This window comes from Hyperolius riggenbachi, chromosome 5 (genome assembly GCF_040937935.1).
Source record: "Hyperolius riggenbachi isolate aHypRig1 chromosome 5, aHypRig1.pri, whole genome shotgun sequence".
Lineage (NCBI taxonomy): Eukaryota > Metazoa > Chordata > Amphibia > Anura > Hyperoliidae > Hyperolius > Hyperolius riggenbachi.
This window is the reverse complement of record NC_090650.1, coordinates 358208188-358230381: the sequence shown is the minus strand read 5'-3', so window position 1 is coordinate 358230381 and position 22194 is coordinate 358208188. Positions and strand designations below refer to the sequence as shown.

Sequence of the window (22194 nt, the reverse complement as noted above, 5' to 3'; positions counted from 1 at the left end):
GGCTGCTGTTGGCTGTGGCCACTTTTTCTAACCCTAACACACAATTGTCAATAGTCGATTACCAAGTTTGTGAGATTTGTGGTCTTTGGCATGAATAATTTTCATTGAAATGAAACACATCTGATTCGCTGTTTGTGGCCCCACCCCTTTTCTAAATATTTAACCCCAGTCACCCAATGATCAACTGTACCAGGTTTGAGGCTTGTGCCATTAACAGTGCAAAAATGGCAGCAATTAAATATTTGCCTTGAAAATCAATAGGTGAATTGTGATTGTTTTTTGTAGGCTCCACCCACTTTTCTGAATATTAATCCCAGTCACCCAGTGACCAACTGTGCAAAGTTTTAGAACCCTACAATTAATAGTGTAATAATGGCTGCAGTTTACATTTTGTCAGTGAAATTTGTGTTTGTCTCCGCCCACTGATGACTTGGCATTGCCCGATTATGTATTTGGCTGGTGTTGGCTGCGCCCACTTTTCCTAACCCTAACTCTAACACACAATTACTCAATGACTAAGTTTGTGAGCTTTGCGGTCTTTGGCATCAATAACCTGCATTAAAATGAAACAAATCAGATTAGCTATTTGGGGCTCCACCCCCGTATATAAATTTAAAGCCCAGTCACGCAATGATCAACTGTACCAGGTTTGAGTCTTGTGCCATTAACAGTGCAAGAATGGCAGCAATGAAATATTCCCCTGAAAAATCAATAGGTAATTTTTGATTGGTTTTTGTAGGCTCCACCCACTTTTATGAATATTAATCCCAGTCACCCAGTAACCAACTGTGCAAAGTTTGAGAACCCTACCATTAACAGTGTAAGAATGGCTGCTGTTTACATTTTCCCAGTAAAATTTGTATTTGTCTCCACCCACTTATGACCCTGCGTTGCCCCCTTATGTATTTGGCTGGTGTTGGCTGTGCCCACTTTCCTAACCCTAACACACAATTAATCAATTACTCAATTACCAAGTTTGTGAGCTTTGCGGTGTTTGGCAACAATAATTTGCATTGGAATGAAATAAATCTGATTGTCTATTTGTGGCTCCACCCCCTTTCTGAAATTGAACCCCAGTCACCCAATGATCAACTATACCAGGTTTGAGGCTTGTGCCATTAACAGTGCAAGAATGGCAGGTTTGAGGCTTGTGCCATTAACAGTGCAAGAATGGCAGATATATTCCCCTTGAAAATTGACCAACTGTGCAAAGTTTGAGAATCCTACCATTAACAGTGTAAGAAAAACAAAGGTTTGCTTTCTTAACACAAAAAGAATTTGCGATAATTCAGGTTGGAGTGAGCTTGAGATGTCTCCCAATGCATCACTGCTGAATATATGCAAATTAACCATTGTTACCCTTAGAAGCTAAACACACTTCCAGAACCGCTGGAAAGCACTGATGTGTCAGCTTATTAAATTGTACAGAGCCATAATAATCCAACATGCATACAGACTGTTTTGGATTGTTTGATCCTCATCAGTGCATGCCATGGATTAATTTGGCTCTATGCAGTAGGGCTTCTAACACCGAGAGATACAGACTAACCAGCCTGCTCATGGTGACCCAGAACTCATTAGAGTGTGTAAGGGACTACAATGGTCCTAAAAGCCCCCTTACTAAGATGTTAAGAAAAACAAAAGTTTGCTTTCTTAAAACAGAAAGAATTTGCGATAATTCAGGTTGGAGTGAGCTTGAGATGTCTCCCAGGGAAACAGTAAATTCGGGCGCCTGAGGCTAGTGGACAAATCGGGCGCCACCATTCACTCCTATAATAAATATCGTTTAATGGGCGCCCGATAGGAAAAAAGGGCGCCGGTGAAAAATAACGTTTTAAAAGCGGCGCCCGGAGACTTAATGTTTTATTACTGCTTCTCATGATTACACATTATTTAATGATTTATACATTTTTAAATATTATTTTTAAACGAAAAACAGTACAATATTTTTTTTCAAACATTATTTTTAAACGAAAAACAGTACATTTTTTTTTTTACATTATTTTTAAACGAAAAAACCAACAGGGGGGTCTTAGGTTTAGGCACCAACAGGGGGGTCTTAGGTTTAGGCACCAACAGGGGGGGTCTTAGGTTTAGGCACCAACAGGGGGTCTTAGGTTTAGGCACCAAAAGGGGGGTCTTAGGTTTAGGCACCAACAGGGGGGTCTTAGGTTTAGGCACCAACAGGGGGGTCTTAGGTTTAGGCACCAACAGGGGGGTCTTAGGTTTAGGCACCAACAGGGGGGTCTTAGGTTTAGGCACCAACAGGGGGGTCTTAGGTTTAGGCACTAACAGGGGGGTCTAGGGTTAGGGGTAGGTACAGGGAGGGTTACTTAGTAATTTTTTTTTTTAACGTTATTATACGTTTCAGTATTTAAACAAAAGATTAACGTTTTTACAATTGCCGATTTAATGCACATTATTTAATGATTTATAACTTTAAAAAACATTAATTTTAAACGAAATACAGTACAATACATTTTTAAACGTTATCCATGCTTATCGTTAAAAACCCGGCGCCCTTTTTTCCCAGCGCCCCTTTTTAACGTACGCGTCTCCCAGTGCATCACTGCTGAACATATGCAAATTAACCATTTAACCCCTCCCTTTAGATTGTAAGCCTCTGGCAGGGTCCTCCATTCCCTAGTGTAATCTACAGGATCATGTGCTCCTGTCCTATGACAGCCTGTACTTGTATTACTGGGCCTACCTAACCAGTCCATATTGCATGATCATGTATTTTGTACAATTTGTATGTATAATTTTGTTCTATGTGTATAACCCTATGTATGTCATCCTTGTATCATTGTATATATTTATTGTCCAGTGCTGCGTAATATGTTGGCGCTTTATAAATACAATAAATAATAATAATAATAATAATAATAACCATTCTACCCTTAGAATCTAAACACACCTCCATTTAACAGTGTAAGAATGGCTGCAGTTTACATTTTCCAGTGAAATTTGTATTTGTCTCTTTTTGGTTATGGGAATAAAAAGTATCCTATACTTTATTCCAGGTAATGTACTATGTGTGTGCCAAATTTCATTCAAATCCGTTCAGCCGTTTTTGCGTGATCGAGTAACAAACATCCAAACATCCAAACATCCGAACTTTCCCATTTATTATATTAGTAGGATTATACAGAGGGAATCTCTTACTGGGAATCACATTGACTGCACACACCTGGCCGACGTGCTATATGCCGGTAGTGAAATGCGGAAGTACGAGAACGGTGGCAGTGCTGATGGCGTGACAGGTGAAGTATAAATGCATGGGCACCGGGGGAAGGGGAGGGGGAAATAAAACATCCGGAGGGGGAGGGGGGGGGGGGGGGGGGGTCAGCGGCCACGGGTTTCCATCATGTTCATTGTTCACAATTATCACACTCCGCTACGGCAGCGCACCCGATCAAGCATATTGGCCCCAGGTTTTCCAGCATGTTCGATGCATACAGACACCCGACTTCGGCCCGATATTAGTCGCATCGCCGATCTGGCATGCTTTTGGCGGCACCAATTTTCATCGGATTCGATTATAATTACCTTAAGGCTTACATAAGTGATACTCGCAGCCACACATAATCCCTTACAAAAAAAATATAAACAGCAATTGCGGCAGGTAAGATTAGGTGAAGGAAAAACACACAGAAATAACACCATCCCCTCCGATTTGACTATAAAACATAAAATAAATAATAAAATGATTTAAGTCGCATTCATAGTGGGATGTTGCATTTTAATGCGACATTAAAGTCGTAACGTGTCTGCATTTAGAGGTAACACACTGCAAGCAGTAAGTTACTATGACGCAACATTTTTCAATGCGACGTTAAAGGGATACTGTAGGGGGGTCGGGGGAAAATAAGTTGAACTTACCCGTGGCTTCTAATGGTCCCCCGCAGGCATCCTGTGCAGCCACTCACCGATGCTCCGGTCCCGCCTCTGGGTCACTTCTGGAATTTCAGACTTTAAAGTCTGAGAACCACTGCGCCTATGTTGTCGTGTCCTCACTCCCGCTGATGGCACCAGGAGCGTACTGCGCAGGCCCAGTATGGTCTGTGCCTGCGCCGTGCGCTCCTGGCGACATCAGGGTAAGCGAGGACACGGCAAAGCAGGCGCAGTGGTTTTCAGACTTTAAAGTCTGAAATTCCAGAAGTGACCTAGAGGCGGGGCCAGAGCATCTTTGAGTGGCTGCACAGGATGCCTGCGGGGGACCATTAGAAGCCCCGGGTAACTTCAACTCATTTTCCCCCGACCCCCTACAGTATTCCTTTAACGTCGCACTGTGAAGGTCCCATAGAATTATCATTGCTGTGCGGTAAGCTGCGTCATAAGTCTTTATAACGCAGCTCTGTGCCAATGTGAATGCGACCTCAATCATTTAAATTTTAACACAAAACTATCCAGTCCTCATTCCACAGGTGATATAAATAACATGTGGTAAGTCCTGTTTTTACCTGTCCTATAGCCGGTGTTATTGAGGTACACTGCAAAGGTCCGCGGTTCATGTATGGCTTGCCAGGATGGGGAGGAGCAGTTCTCGTTGTTGGTGTAAATATTGTGGTTGTGGACATATTTCCCAGTCAGAATAGAGGAGCGGGAGGGACAGCACATGGGAGTGGTCACAAAGGCATTGGTAAATGTTGCGCCTCCTTCTTCCATGATTTTCCTGGTCTTGTTCATCACCTGCAACGAACCTGAAATAAATAATACTCTTTGCTAATGTATAACATGCTTAGTTGCCAACCAGCTTCATGACAATCATATTGGATACAAATCTCTGTGGGATTTTTTTTCCCCCTTTGTGTAATGAGCAGTAATGTCAGTTGATCTCCCAGACAGTGCGCTCCGGGGCAGAAGGCTATGTTACATCACAGCCTGGGCTAAATATAATTAGGAAGATAGGGTTACATGCCAATATACAGCAATATACTATATAATCATTTTCCTGTCCCTGCATCCTCCTCTGCTCCCGTGTCCATACGTCTGATGTGCCTGGCGCGCATGTGCAGCACGTGGGTGAACATCGAGCAGCAGATGTAGGCGGGCACACATCTGGGTTGTGGCAGTGCAAGTGCGAGCTAGCTTGCAGGTATGAAGAGAGTTTTCCTGTGTGAACAGTCCCTGCTGATACCAGAAATTGTCAATTTCGCTTTTCAGTTACTAATATCAGCAGAGCCATGCCTGGAGACAGCCATTCCTCCATGTCCCTCCAGCCCTCCCTCCCACTGACGTCACCAGGCCCGAGGACACGGCAACGCAGGCGCAGTGGTTTTCCAAGTCTGAAATTACAGAAGTGACCCAGGGGCGGGGCCGGAGCATCGGTGAGTGGCTGCGTGGGCACAGGATGTCTGCGGGGGACCATTAGAAGCCCCGGGTAAGTTCAACTCATTTTACCCCTACCCCCCTACAGTATTCCTTTAATACATCTGCCCCATAGTTCTTCCAAAAGAGAAGACACAGCATTGCATGCAGGTGCTGAAAAGGACAGACATAACAAGTCCTCACCTAGCTCCACATCTTGGTCATCAGTGAGCACTAGAATAATATTCGGCCTAATATTCTTCCTATCTGCTGGCAGACGTCCTCTGAATTTCACCGCTTTCAGAGCAGAAGCATGACTTGCTGGCAGATCCATATCCAGTAGCATGAAAACAAGTGCAAAGCAGTAATACTTCATGGTAGAGGCGACGATAGCTCCGCTCTGACCGGATGGTGCCAAGTGTCCCTTCTGCTAATAGTAGGCAAAGCTGCGGCTGCAAAGCAATTAATAACAAGTCATTTTATGCCTGAATATGCCCATTTATATCAGCATAAATTTACATGCATTAAGATGCAACATAAATGATCTTCTGGCCGGACCAGTAAAATAATTATCTGCAGTGATTAGCTAAGGGAATAACATGAAGCCGGGAGAGAGGTGAAGCCAGCAGAGAACGTAAACAGTATATATTACACGCTATATCGGGCAGAAAGTATTGCCCTTTACATATTACATGCTTATCATTGTAAATGTATCATACATAGCAAGGAATACCAGTTTTGTAAAAAAAAAAATTTTTTTTACATAAACTAACTGTTCAATGTTTTATTTCCTTAAAGTGAACCACTTTAGGGTAGGTTACGTAATGCCTGGTAAAATTTACACGTGTTGTCTGTGCCTGTCATGCACCTAGTGGTACTTGAGTTGTGCCAGAACAGTGTTATTATTTATCGGGTGACCAGCTGATCGCCACAATCATCAATAAGCCTCTCAAAGGGCCAGTGCACACCAAAAACCGCTAGTGGATCCGCAAACGCCAGTGTTTTTTGAAGCTGATTTTCAGAGCGATTTTAGGCATGTTTTGAGAGATTTTCTAAACATGCCTAGCGTTTTTTGAGTAGAAAATTGTATATTTTGTTACAGTAAAGCTGTAACTCAACAGCTTCTGTAACAAAGCTTGAAAAACCGCTCTGATCTAGCGTTTTTCAGAGCAGTTTTTCACTTTCCTATACTTTACATTGAGGCAGAAACGCCTAAGAAACCTCAGAAATGCTGCAGGACCCGAGTTTGCAATCCGCTTTGGTGTGCACCACATTAGCCAAGCGGTTTACCCCCCGAAAGCGTTTTAAAAAAAAACTCAGAACCGCTCTTGAAGTGCACCAGCCCAAAGTGGAACTAAAGCCTGGTACATACTTTCAATTAATATTGGCCAATCACAGAACAATTTACCCCCTTCATGTAATATGAGGGTCAACAGATATTGAATACTATGAGCAAATTGTGAAATAAAAGACTCATATTACATAGAGGTGGTAAAATTGCTCAGTGATTGGCAAATTATAATTAAAGGTGTGTACCAGTCTAAAACTCCGAACTCCCCACCCGACGGGTCCAGTTACGTCCCCTTGATGGCAGTCTGCAAGCGACACCTCTTCCTGCCGTCGGGTATGCACGATGTCACGCGATGTTACACGTCAGACGCGGGCGAGCATTGAAGCAATCGGGGTACTTTGCACGGGAGGCATTGGGGATCTTAAAAATCCAATCCACCGTGGCGGTCATTATCGCCGCGGGATGCTAGGCAATGTTCGCATGGTTGTGGTAACAACCGCTCAGCGCTCAAAAAATTTGCCGGGAAAATTGAGACATGGGTACATAGCTTTAAGGGGATTGCGTTTAGTCTGCAAAAGTGGAGTTTTTACAGACCAGAACAGACAAACTGAGAAGTGAGTCTGTACAACAATCATTCCTAAACGATCACCCATTAGATCAAGAACAATCATTTCAGTCAACTTATTTGTGTACATCGTTTTGGTCACCATTCATCTGACAGAAAATTTAAAAAATATGTACATATAGCAGCCAATGTGAATGCACTGATGGGTTTATGCTAAATTTATGACACATCGCTTTGCCAGGTGCAACTAGACTGCAGTCTGTAGTATCTTGTCAAAAAAGCGTGAGGAGGATACACACAAAGCAACATATCCAGCCATTGTAATGTTAAAGCACTAGTTTCATTACACTGTCTGAGACAAGATGCCCCTCTGTGCTCCAATTGTCTGACCAAGATGAAATGCTGACGACCTGACAGTGAGTGACAGAACTGGCCAGCAGTCTCAGCACTGTACAAAGCCCCAAAGTTTAAGAGCTCCTACTCGTCAATCATCAGTGGCAGAAAGTCCAGCCTATCCATAATCCACTGAGCCCCAGATTATCCCATAATGCTCTCTGCTCTCTATACAAACCACCACTTTTCTCAGCAAGCTTCCTTGCCGCTCGTCACTCAAGAACAGGTATAATCAGAAAACTCTTGCGCAGGGTGGATAATGGGGATGTCACAAAGGATGTGGTCTGACAGCTAAGAGACATTTATTTAACAAGTCGGGAAATATAGTTCCGTTGGATGCAGAATAAATGTGCTGAAATCTCGTCTCTGTGTCGTTTGGATGATTTCTCGCATGCGATTCTTCGTACAATATGCGCATTCACTTATGTTTGAACACAGGCATTCTTTATACAGTAGCAGTGATTGAGAAATCGCATGCGGAATGGGATAAAGGTAGTGTATGTTGTCCGTGTTTAAAACACTTGAAAATTGCATTGCTGAATTGCGCGTCTTTAGCAGTGCATTATAGGGATGATCAACGATATGTAAATACTTCTGAGTTAATGCTAATTTTTATGCAGATATATGCAGCTTGAAATTGGACCAATCAATTTAAACCTGGGTGGGGTTGATTAGTCCATTTTTCAAGCTGCATATATTTGCATAAAAATGTACATTAATTTGCGCAAACTCAGAAGTATTTGCATATCATTGATCACCCCTAGTGCATCACGATGCCGCACCCGTCAATGTCACATAGGTGGTGCATTGCAGTGTGGTAAGCCGCAGTACAAAGCAGCCCTTAGGGCCCGTTCTCACCAGCAAATGCTAGCGATTAGCGCTGGTGATTTTACCACGATTAGCACGCTAAAATCACTGTACACTCTCGAGATTTTTGAGCAATCGCGAATAGAGCGTTTTAGCATTGTAATTGCAATTGCTCTAGAATCACGATAAAATGCTGCATGGCGTTTGCCAATCACCGCTAATCACGAATCCCAACCACTGCCATTTAGTTATTATTGCACTAGCACTTTAAAAAGAACTAGCAATTGCCGGCGATTAACGGTAATTGCCCCGGTGTGAATGGACCCTTAGGCCCAGTGCACACCAAAACCGCTAGCAGATCCACAAAACGGTAGCGGTTTTGGGAGCAGAGAGCCGATATTTGGCCGGGTGCACACCGAGCGGATTTTGTATGCGATCTGCCGGCCGCATCAGCCTGTGAAAACGCTTGGCTATTGTATTTCAATGTGTGGTGCACACCGGCGGTTTGAGGTTTTTAGCAAACCGCAAACGTGCAGCAGGAGGCACGTTTGCGGTTTGCTAGAAACCTCAAACCGCCGGTGTGCACCACACATTGAAATACATTACCCGAGCGGCTTTACAGGCGGATGCGGCCGGTGGATCGCATCAAGATCCGCTCGGTGTGCACTGGGCCTTACACCGCACCACGCCACTGTGAACATGGCATTGGTGTTTCCCCCTGGATCCCCTATTTCTTACAAATTAGCGGTCGGTTCCCTTTTGCTGCAAGCAGGAAGTGGACGTGGCTCACCTCAACAATACTATCTCCCAAATCACATGCAATACACAAATACAAAATGAGAAGTGTCGGTTGTTAGTTGTTTTTTTTCTTTTTTTTTACCACGGCCAAATCGAAATGCCCACTCACAGAGGGGAACAGAAAGCGCAGTAGGACCGTAGACAAGCATAATGTGCGTGTCCACATGCAATTTCGCATTGTGGCAAAACTCACATGATTGTCTTATCTGGGGGGGGAAATGTAGTGGGAATGGCCTACCTATGCCTTAAAAGTACCTGGTGGGGTTTGTTACATGATCAGCAGATTTGCACCTGAGAGACATTTGGCAGAGCAATGTTTAGACATGCAACATTAACCTGAATCAGACAAGCAAGCAGAACTAATTAAGTGAGAAATGTCCACTGCTGGGAGAGGAAGGGAGTGTTATGGAATCGGTGTGGGGGATTTCTGTCAGTGAAGAAATCTCTTTCCTTACTTGAACTTACAGAACAAAATGAAGCTTTTGGCAGCTTAAAGAACGAAAACTGCCTGAATATTCCTGATCCAAAATCCCTCTGTCCAGCTGTCACTCTGATCTTCTGCAGAGATGATCAGTAACTTAATAAGAAAATGGAGGTTCAGCAGGTTCTGGAAAGTGAAGGGGCTGAAACGGAACTTTGCAGGGCCATTAAGATTCAGAAGCTGCTGATTGATTCATCGGAAAATTACCAACCATAATCACATTCAAGACACAGAACATTTATATCACGCTTTTCTCCTGGCAGACTCAAAGCACCAGCTGCTAGGAAGCTCTCTATGGCCGGCAGCAGTGTTAGGGAGTCTTGCCCAAGGTCTCCTCACTGAATAGGTGCTTGCTTACTGAATAGGAAGGCCTGGTGCACACCAAAACCCGCTAGCAGATCCGCAAAATGCTAGCAGATTTTGAAACGCTTTTTCTTCTTTTTCTGTAGCGTTTCACCTAGCATTTTGCGGTTTTGGGAAGTGTTTTTGGTGTAGTAGATTTCATATATTGTTACAGTAAAGCTGTTACTGAACAGCTTCTGTAACAAAAACGCCTGCAAAACCGCTCTGAACTGCCATTTTTCAGAGCAGTTTGCGTTTTTCCTATACTTTACATTGGAGGCAGAAACGCCTCCGCAATCCAAAAAATGCCTCACCCCGGGAGTATGCGTTTCAGCAAAACGCCTCCCGCTCTGGTGTGAACCACCCCATTGAGATAATTTAACCAAGCGTATCCGAAACGCTGAAAAACCCGCTCGGTGTGCACCAGCCCGAAGAGCTGAGATTCAAACCCCGGTCTCCTGTGTCAGAGGCAGAGCCCTTAACCAATACACCATCCAGCCACTGCTCACAATCTTTTCCTTCTGAAGTTACAGTTTGCGTCTGTTCTTTTATCTTTTTTTGCCATTGATTTTTTTTTTTAAACAAAATTACATAATACAAATTCTAAAAAGTAAAACTCCTCTTAAAGCATTAAGTTTATAACGGCAAAAACTTCTGCATGTGAGCCACACCTAAAGACAAATACATTGTATCATAAGGCCCATACACACGGAGTACAAATGTCTGTTGAGCGACAGTTCGTTCATGTGGACACGGCAAGCGACAGAGACAGTCCGCAGACACAGCCATGGCCGAGTGACTGAACTGGTGAATCGCTCATGGGTTCTGTCGTGAAGTCTGTTGTTGTTGTCCTCACATGTGTATGGAAGTCTTCTGCAGACAGTAGAGCTCTATCTGTCACAGACAACTTCCCCAGTGTTTTCGCCCTTCCTGTTGTCGCATGTGTACAACTGTCGCGAGCAGGAATTGTCGCTGCCATTAATCAGTTGATGTCTCTTGTCTGTTTGTCGCTGCTCACAGCTACAGACATTTGTACGTTGCATGTATGGGCCTACCAGGGAAGGCCATCAGAAGTCTGGAAGGTTTCCTCACACAAACAGCCAAGTTTCATTCACTGAAAAGAAGTTAATCCCCTTAAACAGCCTGACCATGAAACACACATATCAATAAACCTCCCACTGTCTCATCTGTTCATCCTGAGGCGAGATGCTGCCTGGTCACAGTGCCTGTAAAGAGGACATGTCACATTAAACCACTGGAGGCAAGTAAACACTCCAAGCACTTCCACAAAGTTTGGCAAAATCCTTTAACATAATGCCTCTTTTAATGAGGAACACCTTTTAAAAGTGGAGCACCTTTTAAATTAATGTATATATTCAAAACAAGTCACAAGGGTTCCTACTGGTGCTGTTTAAAGGGCATAATAGTATACAGATATGACAGACGTACTCATCTGAGTGATCTGGTAGATAAAATGTATTGGTGGTCGCTACGGATGGTTGGAACTGACGATTTATGATTCTGACCAAATTCCACATTCCGACATGTAACATTCCAAAATCCGTGGAGTTCTGTGGAAATCTGAATTTTCCGAATTCTGGGGAATTGTCATTTGCTATTGTTGTTAATAAAGTTTGGTGGTTTCATAAACTGTGGAGTCAGAGTCGGATGATTTTTATACCGACTCCACAGCCCTGTAGAAAACGCTAATTAAAAACCATTGGCGATTTGTAGTGGGTTCCAGGCCTTATGCTGATACATGGTAACAAACTTGGTGGTTTCGCTGAAGGGACAGTCCTCTGACTCGTACCTCTGAGAGGCTATGCAAGCAGGATATAGGTATAGCAATCTGGGGATATACCCAGTTTCCCTGAAAATAAGTCTTAGGGCCCATTCACACATGAGCGTTTTGCCGGCGATTTCGGCAAAACGCTCAAACGCTAGCACTTTTTAAAGTGCTAGGGTAATAAAAGTCTATGGGCCTGTTCTCATTTGGGCCCATAGACTTTTCATTTGGGCCTGCACCATTTTCAGGCGATTTCCCGGCGATCGCGGTTTAGTGCAAAACGCGATCGCTAAAAAATTGCCTGGTGTGAATGGTGATTTTTTGGCGTTAATCGACAAAAAATGCCAGAGCAAAACCCTAGCAAAATCGCTAGCGTTTTGCGATCAGCAAGTGTGAACGGGCCCTCACATTTATTTTTGTTTCAAAAAATACGTTAGGGCTTATTTTCAGAAGATTTCTTATTTTTCCAAACAATCATCTCTTATTTTGGAGAAACCGCATATTAGACTACTGGATGTCAGCTTGGCCATGCTGTCTCATTTCTTTGATTGGAATAGCAATTTAACATCTGACTGGCTAATGTGAAGCCCAAACAAGCCCTGTTCAGTTCTCCCTCATCACTGGAACATACATTTGGAGCAGCTGCCATAATAATGACACATTTTTCTGTACAGGAAGAGATATCAGTTGGGTAAACTCTTTTCTATGTAGAAGATTAAATTACATATTTACAAAGCTCTTCCAAGCCATGGGCTTTTATTCCTGTAGAGAACAGAAAATAAGAGAAGAGAGAAGAGGTGAAACATGACTGAATTATCAGTAACTTCATATATATCAGAGCTTCCATGTATAAACACCACTGGGCCGAATTGCTCAAATCAACCTATCCAGGTTTTCTATTTTGTCACATATATCAGAAAGAGAAAAATATACAATCTGATTGTTTGTTCAGGCAGAGGCGTATCTAGAGGGGTACAGGCATGGCTTGTGCCATGGGTGCCAGGACTGCCCCCTCCTTCCTCGTGCTCCACCATCATACTGAGCGATGCCTCTCGGGCGTTTGTACCTACTCTTATACTGGACGTCTCTCTCACTACCTATACTGGGGGGGGGGGGCTACTTATACTGGGAGACATCTCTCACTACATATACTGGGTAAGGAGCTAATTATACTGGGAGACACCTGTCACTTCCTATATTGGCCTCAATTCATAAAGCATTACCGCATGCGGTAATGCTGAAAACAGCAGACTTTACCGAGCACTTAGCAATGTGTCAATTCATAAAGGCTGTTACCGCATGAAAAGCTGACATTACTGACCAGGGAGATAAATTACCGACTTGGCTGTAGTTACCTTCAAAACATGTCAGTAAATTGTCAGAAAATGTCAGTTCATAAAGCCTTCAACAAGCGGTAAGCCTGACGATAGTTACCGACACCTCTACTGAGGTCTTAACAAGTTACCGACACCTCTGGTGAGGTGTTAACAATGCAAAGTGCAGGGAGCCGAAGTCTGTGTGAGTCATCTGTGCAGGCAGGGAAAGTCTGTGTGAGTTGTCTGTGTGAGTCATCTGTGCGAGTCATCTGTGCAGGCAGGGAAAGTCTGTGTGAGTCGTCTGTGTGAGTCATCTGTGCAGAGAGCCATCTGTGTGAGTCATCTGTGCAGAGAGCCGTCTGTGTGAGTCATCTGTGCAGAGAGCCGTCTATGTGAGTCATCTGTGCAGGCAGGGAAAGTCTGTGTGAGTCATCTGTGTGAGTCATCTGTGCAGGCAGAGAAAGTCTGGGTGAGCCGTCTGTGCGGGTCATCTGTGCAGGGCAAAAGAGAGATATCGCCACACTGCTCTACTCTACCGTTCAATGGGCTGCGGTAATTTACTGACCTTCAAGGGCAGCTGGGAAAATCTTTATGAATTAGCACACAGACAGCAGCCTAAACTGGGGGCTACTTATACTAGCTACCAATACTAGGGTGCTACCTCTGGTCACTTTTACTTGGGAGGCCAACTATAGCAATCTATACTGGGGGTGGGGGGGCTACTTATACTGGGTGTGGGGGGGGGGGGGACTTATATCATTGCAAGAAAATAAGCTGTTATAATGGTTTGATTGAGAAGAGGGGCGCAATTTCACTGTTTGCCATATTACCCAGATACGCTCCTGTATTCAGGCAAAACACTTTAGTTGGTGGTTTTCAAGCCTTTTGTGGAAAATGGGACTACTCATTTTAATTAAACTGTTCTTAAATGCGTTAACAGGCATTAAACTTGCGATAAACATGCGGAAAAAAGACGCATGAAAAAATTGTCCCTTCAAAAGTTTTCTAAGTCCAGCAAACACAGCACTTAACGAGACGGCAAAGCCATATAAACTCAATGCTCTTAACTTTTATTAATGTTAAGCACTATAGGTTTATACCCCCCAAATCCCCTGGGCTAACTGTGTGCTTCCTGAATGAGGCAGAGCTTAGAGCTGTAGCTCTGCCTCTTCGCGCGTCAATCCTTGCTGATCGCCGCCTCTCCCCTCTCAGGCTACCTTCATTAAGAGGGGGTGGGGGAGAGGTGGAGTTCCGCGGGCAGATTGACGGGAATGGAGGCAGAGCTGCAGCTCAAAGCTCTGCCTTCCCGGGCAGCAAAATCCACGACCAAGAAAGTCGTGGATTTTGTACAGGGGATTTGGGGGGTGTAAACCCCTCGTTTTGCCGCGGGGATGCAGCATTTTAGCACTAGCTATAGTGCTTAACATTAATAAAAGTTAAAAGCATTGATTTTATTTGGCTTCAGAGTTTCTTTATGCCTCCAGACTCCATTTAACCTCCTGGGCGATAATCCCGAGCTGAGCTCGGGGTATATCGTACAGGAGGAGTTCTCAGGCCCTGGTGTGCCGATTTGCATAATTTTTTTTTGTTACACGCAGCTAGCACTTTGCTAGCTGCGTGTAACTTCCGATCGCCGCCGATCCGCCGCTACCCGCCGTGCCGCGCAGCCCCCCCCCCCCCAGACCCCTTGCGCAGCCTGGCCAATCAGTGCCAGGCAGCGGTGAGGCGTGGACCGGGACTCCCTCTGACGTCCCGACGTCCATGACGTCATCCCGCCCCGTCGCCATGGCGACCGGGGAAGCCCAGCAGGAAATCCCATTCTGAACGGGATTTCCTGCTTACTCTGATCGCCGAAGGCAATCGGAGTGGGTGGGGGGATGCCGCTGCGCAGCGGCTATCATGTAGCGAGCCCTGGGCTCACTACATGATTTAAAAAATTAAAAATTAAAAAAAAAAAAGTGCTGCGCCCCCTCCTGGGTGATGCAATTGTATCGCCCAGAGGGTTAAAGAGGAACTCCAATGAAAATAATGTAATCAAAAAGTGCTTCATTTTTACAATAATGTATAAATGATTTAGTCAGTGTTTGCCCATTGTAAAATATTTTAAATCCCTGATTTACATTCTGACATTTATTACATGGTGACATTTTTACTGTTGGCAGGTGATGTAGCTGCTGCATGCTTTTTTTGGCAGTTGGAAACAGCTGTAAAGTCAGTGGCAGGATGGTGTAATGGTTAAGGGCTCTGCCTCTGACACAGGTGACCAGGGTTCGAACCTCGGCTCTGCCTGTTCAGTAAGACAGCACCTATTCAGTAGGAGACCTTAAGTAAGTTTCCCTACCACTGCTACTGCCTATAGAGTGCGCACTAGTGGCTGCAGCTCTGGCACTTTGGGTCCGCCAGGAGAAAAGCACGATCTAAATGTTATTTGTCTTGTCTTGTAAACAGCTATTTCCCACAATGCAACAAGGTTCACAGACAGGAAGCTGCCAGGAGTAACACGGTCCTCAGAGTTTCTTGTGGGATGGGTTTCACCACAATATAAGTCATACAGTGCCCCCTGATGGTCTGTTTGTAAAAAAGGAATAGATTTCTCATGTAAAAGGGGGTATCAGCTGCTGATTGGGATAAAGTTCAATTCTCGGTCGGAGGTGATAAAAAAAAAACAGTAGTTAATGCAGAAATGATGCTCCCCTTTTTCATTGTGAATTTGGATCTTTTGCAGAAATTACAGACTTTTGCGGTAATTGCCCGCATCATCTGCGTATTTTTACCACACATTTTCCACATGCTGAAAAAAACATGCGGAACATTTTGTGAATGTCAACATGGTCTTATTTTGGTCGCAAATTTCCTGCAAGTAGTTTTCCACATGCAGAAAATGATTGTGAATAGAGCCCAATTTCTCACTCTTGTCTGTGAGGATACAGGGACTTGTGCTTCACACAACTCAACAGAACTGCTTTGATGCTCCATGAAATATTATCAAGCAAACAGGGCTCTGCACACAGGAACTAATAAGTTATGGCTCTGCCTCTGCACAGTGCTTACTTCAACATAAGCAGCGTGTATTTTATTCCCACAGGAAAAGTTATAAATTGAGCTCACCTCAGGGAAAGCCCATGTGAGGCATCCCACGCTGGGTTTTGTTGTATAGTTCACAGGAACATTTCAGACAGTGTTGACCCAGAAAGTGCAGCCATCCTGACTGCATTGAGCAAACACTGGCAGGCAAGTGTTTGAATAACCCCCTTTGCTGACAATTACACCTCTGTGTTAATAAAATTCACACCCATGCACTATAATAAGCACAGCTCTGGCTATCCCTCTCTTTATGCCTTTTAATCAATCAATTACATACTAATTGTGTTGTTGTACCCTCTTTAATCAGCAGACTGGTAATTATAGTTTTAGAACAATGTTGTTACTTCAGGTACTTCTAGTGCAGGAGTAGCAATTATCAGGAGATCTGCCAAGGCAGGAGAACCAGATTCATCACCAGGATATGTTACAGTGGCCTGAGGAAACCAAAAAGCAGCCTACATAAAAAGCTGTGCCAAGTACAATTGTGCCTTTGACGGGCTTAAAGGGAACCTGAAGCAAGATGTATATGGAGGCTGCCATATTTATTTCCTTTTAAACAATACGAGTTGCCCGGCAGTCCTGCTAATCTATTTAGCAGCAGTAGTGTCTGAATAACACCAAAAGCAAGCTTACAGCTAATCTTGTCAGATTTGACAAAAAAATGTTAGAAACACCTGATCTGCTGCATGCTTGTTCAGGGTCTATGTCTAAAAGTATTAGAGGCAGAGGATCAGCAGGATAGTCAGGCCAGTGCTGGTCGTAATGGAAAAATCTACGCTTACGGATCATTACGCGCAATTTTACGCCATTACGCATTACGCAATTACGGTTATGGCGTAGGAAATTATCTACGGTTCATCACTGTAATTACGCGCAATGTAGGCGCTTACACTACGATGTTATGCGTAGTGCCGTAATACCCATTAATGCGTATTTTTTTACGCATACGGACGATGTGTACGCAATAGCCGTCAATGTGACAGCTATTGCGTACACATCATTCGTATGCGTCAAAACGTACGCTTATATACTGAAGGGCGGGAGAAGATACTATTGGTTGCTTAGGATGTTGACTGATTGGCTACTCTTAGAAAAGGGGAGTTTTTACGTTAGTAATTACGAGTAAAATTACGCGTAAGTCTTCGTAAAATTACGCATACCTAGCAATTACGGTAGACAGCGTAATTACGATACCACTTAACTGCTTACGCGTAAATAATTACGCGTAAGACATAAGTTACGCGTAGCGCTTACGCGTACATTTACATTGAATTACGATGCTTAATTACACTCATGCGTAATTTCGACCCAGCACTGAGTCAGGCAACTGGTCTTGCTTAGAAGGAAATAAATATGGCAGCCTCCATATCTCTCTTACGTCAGGTGTCCTTTAAATTCTGAAAACACATTTTAGTGTAAATTAGTTCTACCATACATGGCAGGCGTCTGTGCTAATGTGAACCTAGCCCAGGCATAGGCAAACTTGGCCCTCCAGCTGTTATGGAACTACAAGTCCCACAATGCATTGCAGGAGTCTGACAACCACAGTCATGAATCATAAAGGCAAATGCATTGTGGGACATGTAGTTCCGTAACAGCTGGAGGGCCAAGTTTGCCCATGCCTGACCTAGCCTAACACTACCCATACACTATTCGGCCTGCTGTGCTGATTTTCCTGCAATCGATATTACGACCGATATCATGGGCAGATCACAGGAAAACCGTCTATCCCAGTCGCAGGATGTCACCCACAGGACGACTGCAGTAATGCGGGGAACCACATTCAAACTTCAAATCGAACAAAGATATTGTAAACTTTATTATTTATTACTTGGCTGGGCTGTATATAAAAATATGTGAAGGTATTCACATTTTTGGCAGTTTTGTGTACTGACCTATAATATATATTCAGGATTACAGCAATCATTGTTTACACAGCAACATTAGCATATTTACAGAGTATATACCACGTATACCACTCTTTCAGTGGTCATCGGCAGTTCAGACTTGTCATCTGGGCAATGACTGAAAATGTATGAACATTAATATTACTAAGCTTGCCTGTTGTGCATATGGCCCTCTCATCATCTTTCTTCTTTTTTTTTATCAAACTTAGATCATTTTTCTGATTGGATAGCAATTGAACATGAATTGAGAGGATGGATGCTACCAGAATCAGACATACACACAGAATGATGGATGGTATTTCAATCTAGGTTTTCCAGCCTGTCTGATGTGCTTTTGACCAGAAAGAGATGAGTTTTGAGTTTGGGTCACTGGCAACAATAGACTGTACATTTGTTTTGTTGGATCAGATCATTTGCTCGATCAGAAGAAGGATCTGAAGTAAAACTTGCATGGTATGAACAATATCTTAGGCAGCTCACACACTATGCATACTGCGTGATAGGATCGCAATGCAACGGCGATAAAAAGTCGCATAGCACGGTAAAAAGTATGATACAGTGAAGCATACATTCCACAGAAGTAAACGTTACCCGTTAACTGCACAGCATGCTGCTCAGTATTCCGAGAGAAACTGCCCCATCCTGATGCGACAATGTGAGCGTACCATAGAAATATAATTGCATCACATTATAATGCGCTTGTATTGTCCTTTGCGATGCAATGGATGTAGTGTGAAAGGAGACAGTAGCGTTATGAACTAACCAGCTGCAATACTGCTGTGTATAGACAGTGCACAGCAATATTACCGCTACTACCCCCACCACAGTACCTTGAGCTACACTATGCTGTGACGTGCAGTACTTGAGTATCATGGGTCGGGCTTATAGCGTAACCTGTGGTACACTGCTGGTTAGTGCATCAAGACCTACGGTAAGTGTTTTACTGATGCTGATGAAAGCAGAATGCCTTAATTGTGGCCTGCTACTGTTCCCAGCTGGTATCTGTGGGCAGCTGTTGTTTACACTATCACTCCCCCATCACTGTACAATATGACTTTAATCCAGAATTGCTGATAATGTAATACATCCTGTGCAAAGGTTTACTTACACATAACATGTAAAATATTCTCTCTTTTTCCAGACATCCAGTCTGCTGCAGCTGGGGCCCGGCTACCCTGCAGCGCGATATCATTTGGAAAGTTTGGTTCCAATTTGAAGCCCATCTCCAGGCATAGTTCTAAGAATTACAGCAAGAGTGTCGAGAAACTGGAACCGTATTGCACAATCATCCCACCTAACAACAGGGAACCCAGGAAAACGAGGGGGAGAGAGCAAAGTGCAAAGTGATCCACGATCCCAATTCAGGGTGTTAGGGCAGCCCTAAGTGCATACAGTGTTGTAGGATAAGACACCACATTTAATACAATTCAGTTACTGTGAAGAAGGATAATATTGTTAATACTACATCAATAATAGTAATGCAAGAAATACCAGTAAAATTAGGCCTTAGAAAGGATCTTTACTGAATATAACTTAATGAATAAAATTGCTTATTTTTAACAATAATTATTTGTAAATTATTTAGTCGGTGTTTGCTCATTGTAAAATCCTTCTTCACCCGGATTTATTTTCTTAAAAGTATCACAGGTGGCACCATCTTTACTGCTGGTAGGTGTATCACTGCGGAATGTTTGTTTGTTGTGTGTCTCGAAGTGAGCAGAAACAACACCTAGGCCCATATGCAATTCACTTTTTCGCCTAAGTTATTTATTTATTTAACAAAACTTTTTCTGCAAAATAAATTGATTCAAAAGTAATGTCCCAATATGTGCATATATAAAACGGGCCAAATCCACAGAGTTTCCTCGCAGGCAAATCGCGCGGGGAAACTATACCATAGGGGATCATGCAGCAGCCGTCTGAATTGCTTGCCATAGCGATTTCGGACGACATTGCAGCATTTTTCAGCGCAAGTGGCAGAGAATCCGATTCAGCTGCGCACTGTGCTGCGCGTCTAGTGGAAACGGGCCCTTAAATGACACCAGAAGCGATAGGGATACGGAGGCTGCTATAATTATGTCCTTTTAAACAACACAGATTGCTTGGCTGTCCTGCTGATCTATACTTGTAGCCATAGACCCTGAACAAGCATGCAGAGCAGACTTTTTCTACAAATATCTGACTAGATTAGCACCATGCTTGTTTCAGGTATGCGATTCAGACACTGCCGCAGCCAAGCATAAAATCTTCACTTACTCGCGCACACGGTCGGGTCCAGTGGCGTAGCTAAGGAGCTGTGGGCCCAGATGCAAGTTTTACAATGGGGCCCCCCAAGCACTCTATACATAACCATTGATACGGCGCACCAAAACCTGCCAATGGCAACTACAGTGTCAGAGGTGCAAGAAGGGAGTGGGGAGCAGTTTGTTAATGATTACCACTATTCAAGGTATCTATAGAAGTGATTATTATGAGCACAGGACCAATACAGAGCTAATACTGTAGTTCAGGGAGGGCCCTTCGGGGCCCCTTTGGCCCAAGGGCCCCAATGCGGTCGCTACCTCTGCAACCCCTATTGCTACGCCCCTGGTCAGGTCAGTATGGGGGTAAATGAGGCAGCGATTACAATTTTTAATTCTAGCAGAACATTCAGTTTGGCCAGGACTGATATGGTAAATTGAATTATGTAAATGGAGGTTCCATTTTAGGATCTGCATATATTTTCACACAGTACTTGCTCTATTCATTTCTACTGCGACTTCTGGCTCTGAAGTCAAAGGAGAGGAAAGAAGGCATAAAGCACTTGTTGATAACAGCTATTTAATGCTGGCTCTAGCATGTGAGCAAAGGCCGCCATTATCCCCCAACTTCTGACTAAATTTGACTGGCTTTGTTTTTTACATTGTATAACTCGCAATGTTCATTAGACCTCAACTGCTTTGGAATATGTATAAATGTATACAGAATTCCTCTATGCTGCAATGGGGGATATGATGATTTGTGTAGCCAAGGCCGGGAATTATACTTTGTGTGCCTCCAGGCCAAGTATGTTGTGGTTCCCCTTCCATGTGTAGCAGCCAGGGCCGGATTTAGGCCAAGGCCTCCTAGGCCATGGCCTAGGGCACCAAAGCAGAAGGCTAAACTGGTGCAAGCTTGCAAATGCTGCATTGCAGGGAGATCAGGCTAGTGCCTGACCAAGGTACTCTGCTGCTAGCCGCCTGTGCAACAGCCGCCTTGCTCTCTATGCATGCTTGCATTGTGGCCGGCGGCTATGGACTTGGACAGCATTGGAGACGGAAAGAGAGAAGAGGCTTCTGTACTGTAGACGAGTGGAGAAAAGAGTGACAGTGATGGCTGCTGAGGTGTGAAGGCGAGCTGGCTACCTATACTGAAAGGGGGGTGGGGAAAGAAGGGATTAAGGGAGTCATCTGGCTACCTATACTGGAGGGAAAGGGGGAGGGGTCATCTAGCTACCTATACTGGGGAGGGTCATCAAGCTACCTATACTAGAGGGAAGAGGGGGGGTATTATCTAGCTACCTATACTGGAGGGAAGGGGAGAGGGTTCATCTTGCTACCTGTACTGAAGGGAGGTGGCTGGTGACAGTGGCCATTGGGCGGTAAAGAGTACAAATCCGGCCTTGATAGCAGCACGCCAATTATTCCTTGTGCAGCCCCTCTTCCATGTCTATCATCTATGTATGCAGCCCCCTCTTTCATGGCAGGAACCTTGAGCATCAGTTTCTCTTTGTCATGTGTTGCTCCCTAATTCAGTCTCTTCTTTCATATTTAGCAACCACTCTTTCATGTACAGGTGCCCCCTTTTGGCTGCAGCCGCCCAAGGCCCTGGCCTTTGTGGCCTGTCCAGAAATCTAGCCTTGTATATAGCACACAAACAATACTGAGATAACAGTGCCAGGAGGTCACTAGCTGGCCACCTGTTCTTCAGAGGTATGGGTGTCACCCCCTTGCGGGCACTGCTGGGGGAGCTCCAATCAGATAATCCTATTAACTTTATCACTGTGATGTTGACATCGTATGAGTGAATATGGCATAAGTGATTTTGGCATCAGTCTTCCTGCACTTGGTGGTTTGGTTTGAGCACCAGTTATGTG

General features: G+C 44.0%; 1 protein-coding gene across 3 annotated transcripts in view; it reads right to left on the bottom strand.

Moving 5' to 3' along the window:
• SULF1 (sulfatase 1) overlaps positions 1-22194 on the bottom strand; it is a 185334-nt gene that overhangs the window by 97083 nt on the left and 66057 nt on the right. For 2 of the 3 annotated variants that reach the window (XM_068237475.1, XM_068237477.1), the window contains exons 3-4: positions 5515-5762; positions 4464-4703 (exon numbers count right to left, since the gene is read on the bottom strand). In XM_068237475.1, coding sequence (XP_068093576.1) covers positions 4464-4703; positions 5515-5686 — 412 coding nt within the window. In that variant the 5' untranslated portion in view covers positions 5687-5762. Of the gene's footprint in view, positions 1-4463; positions 4704-5514; positions 5763-22194 lie in introns of those variants that run through there. The other variant, XM_068237476.1, reaches the window with a different exon arrangement.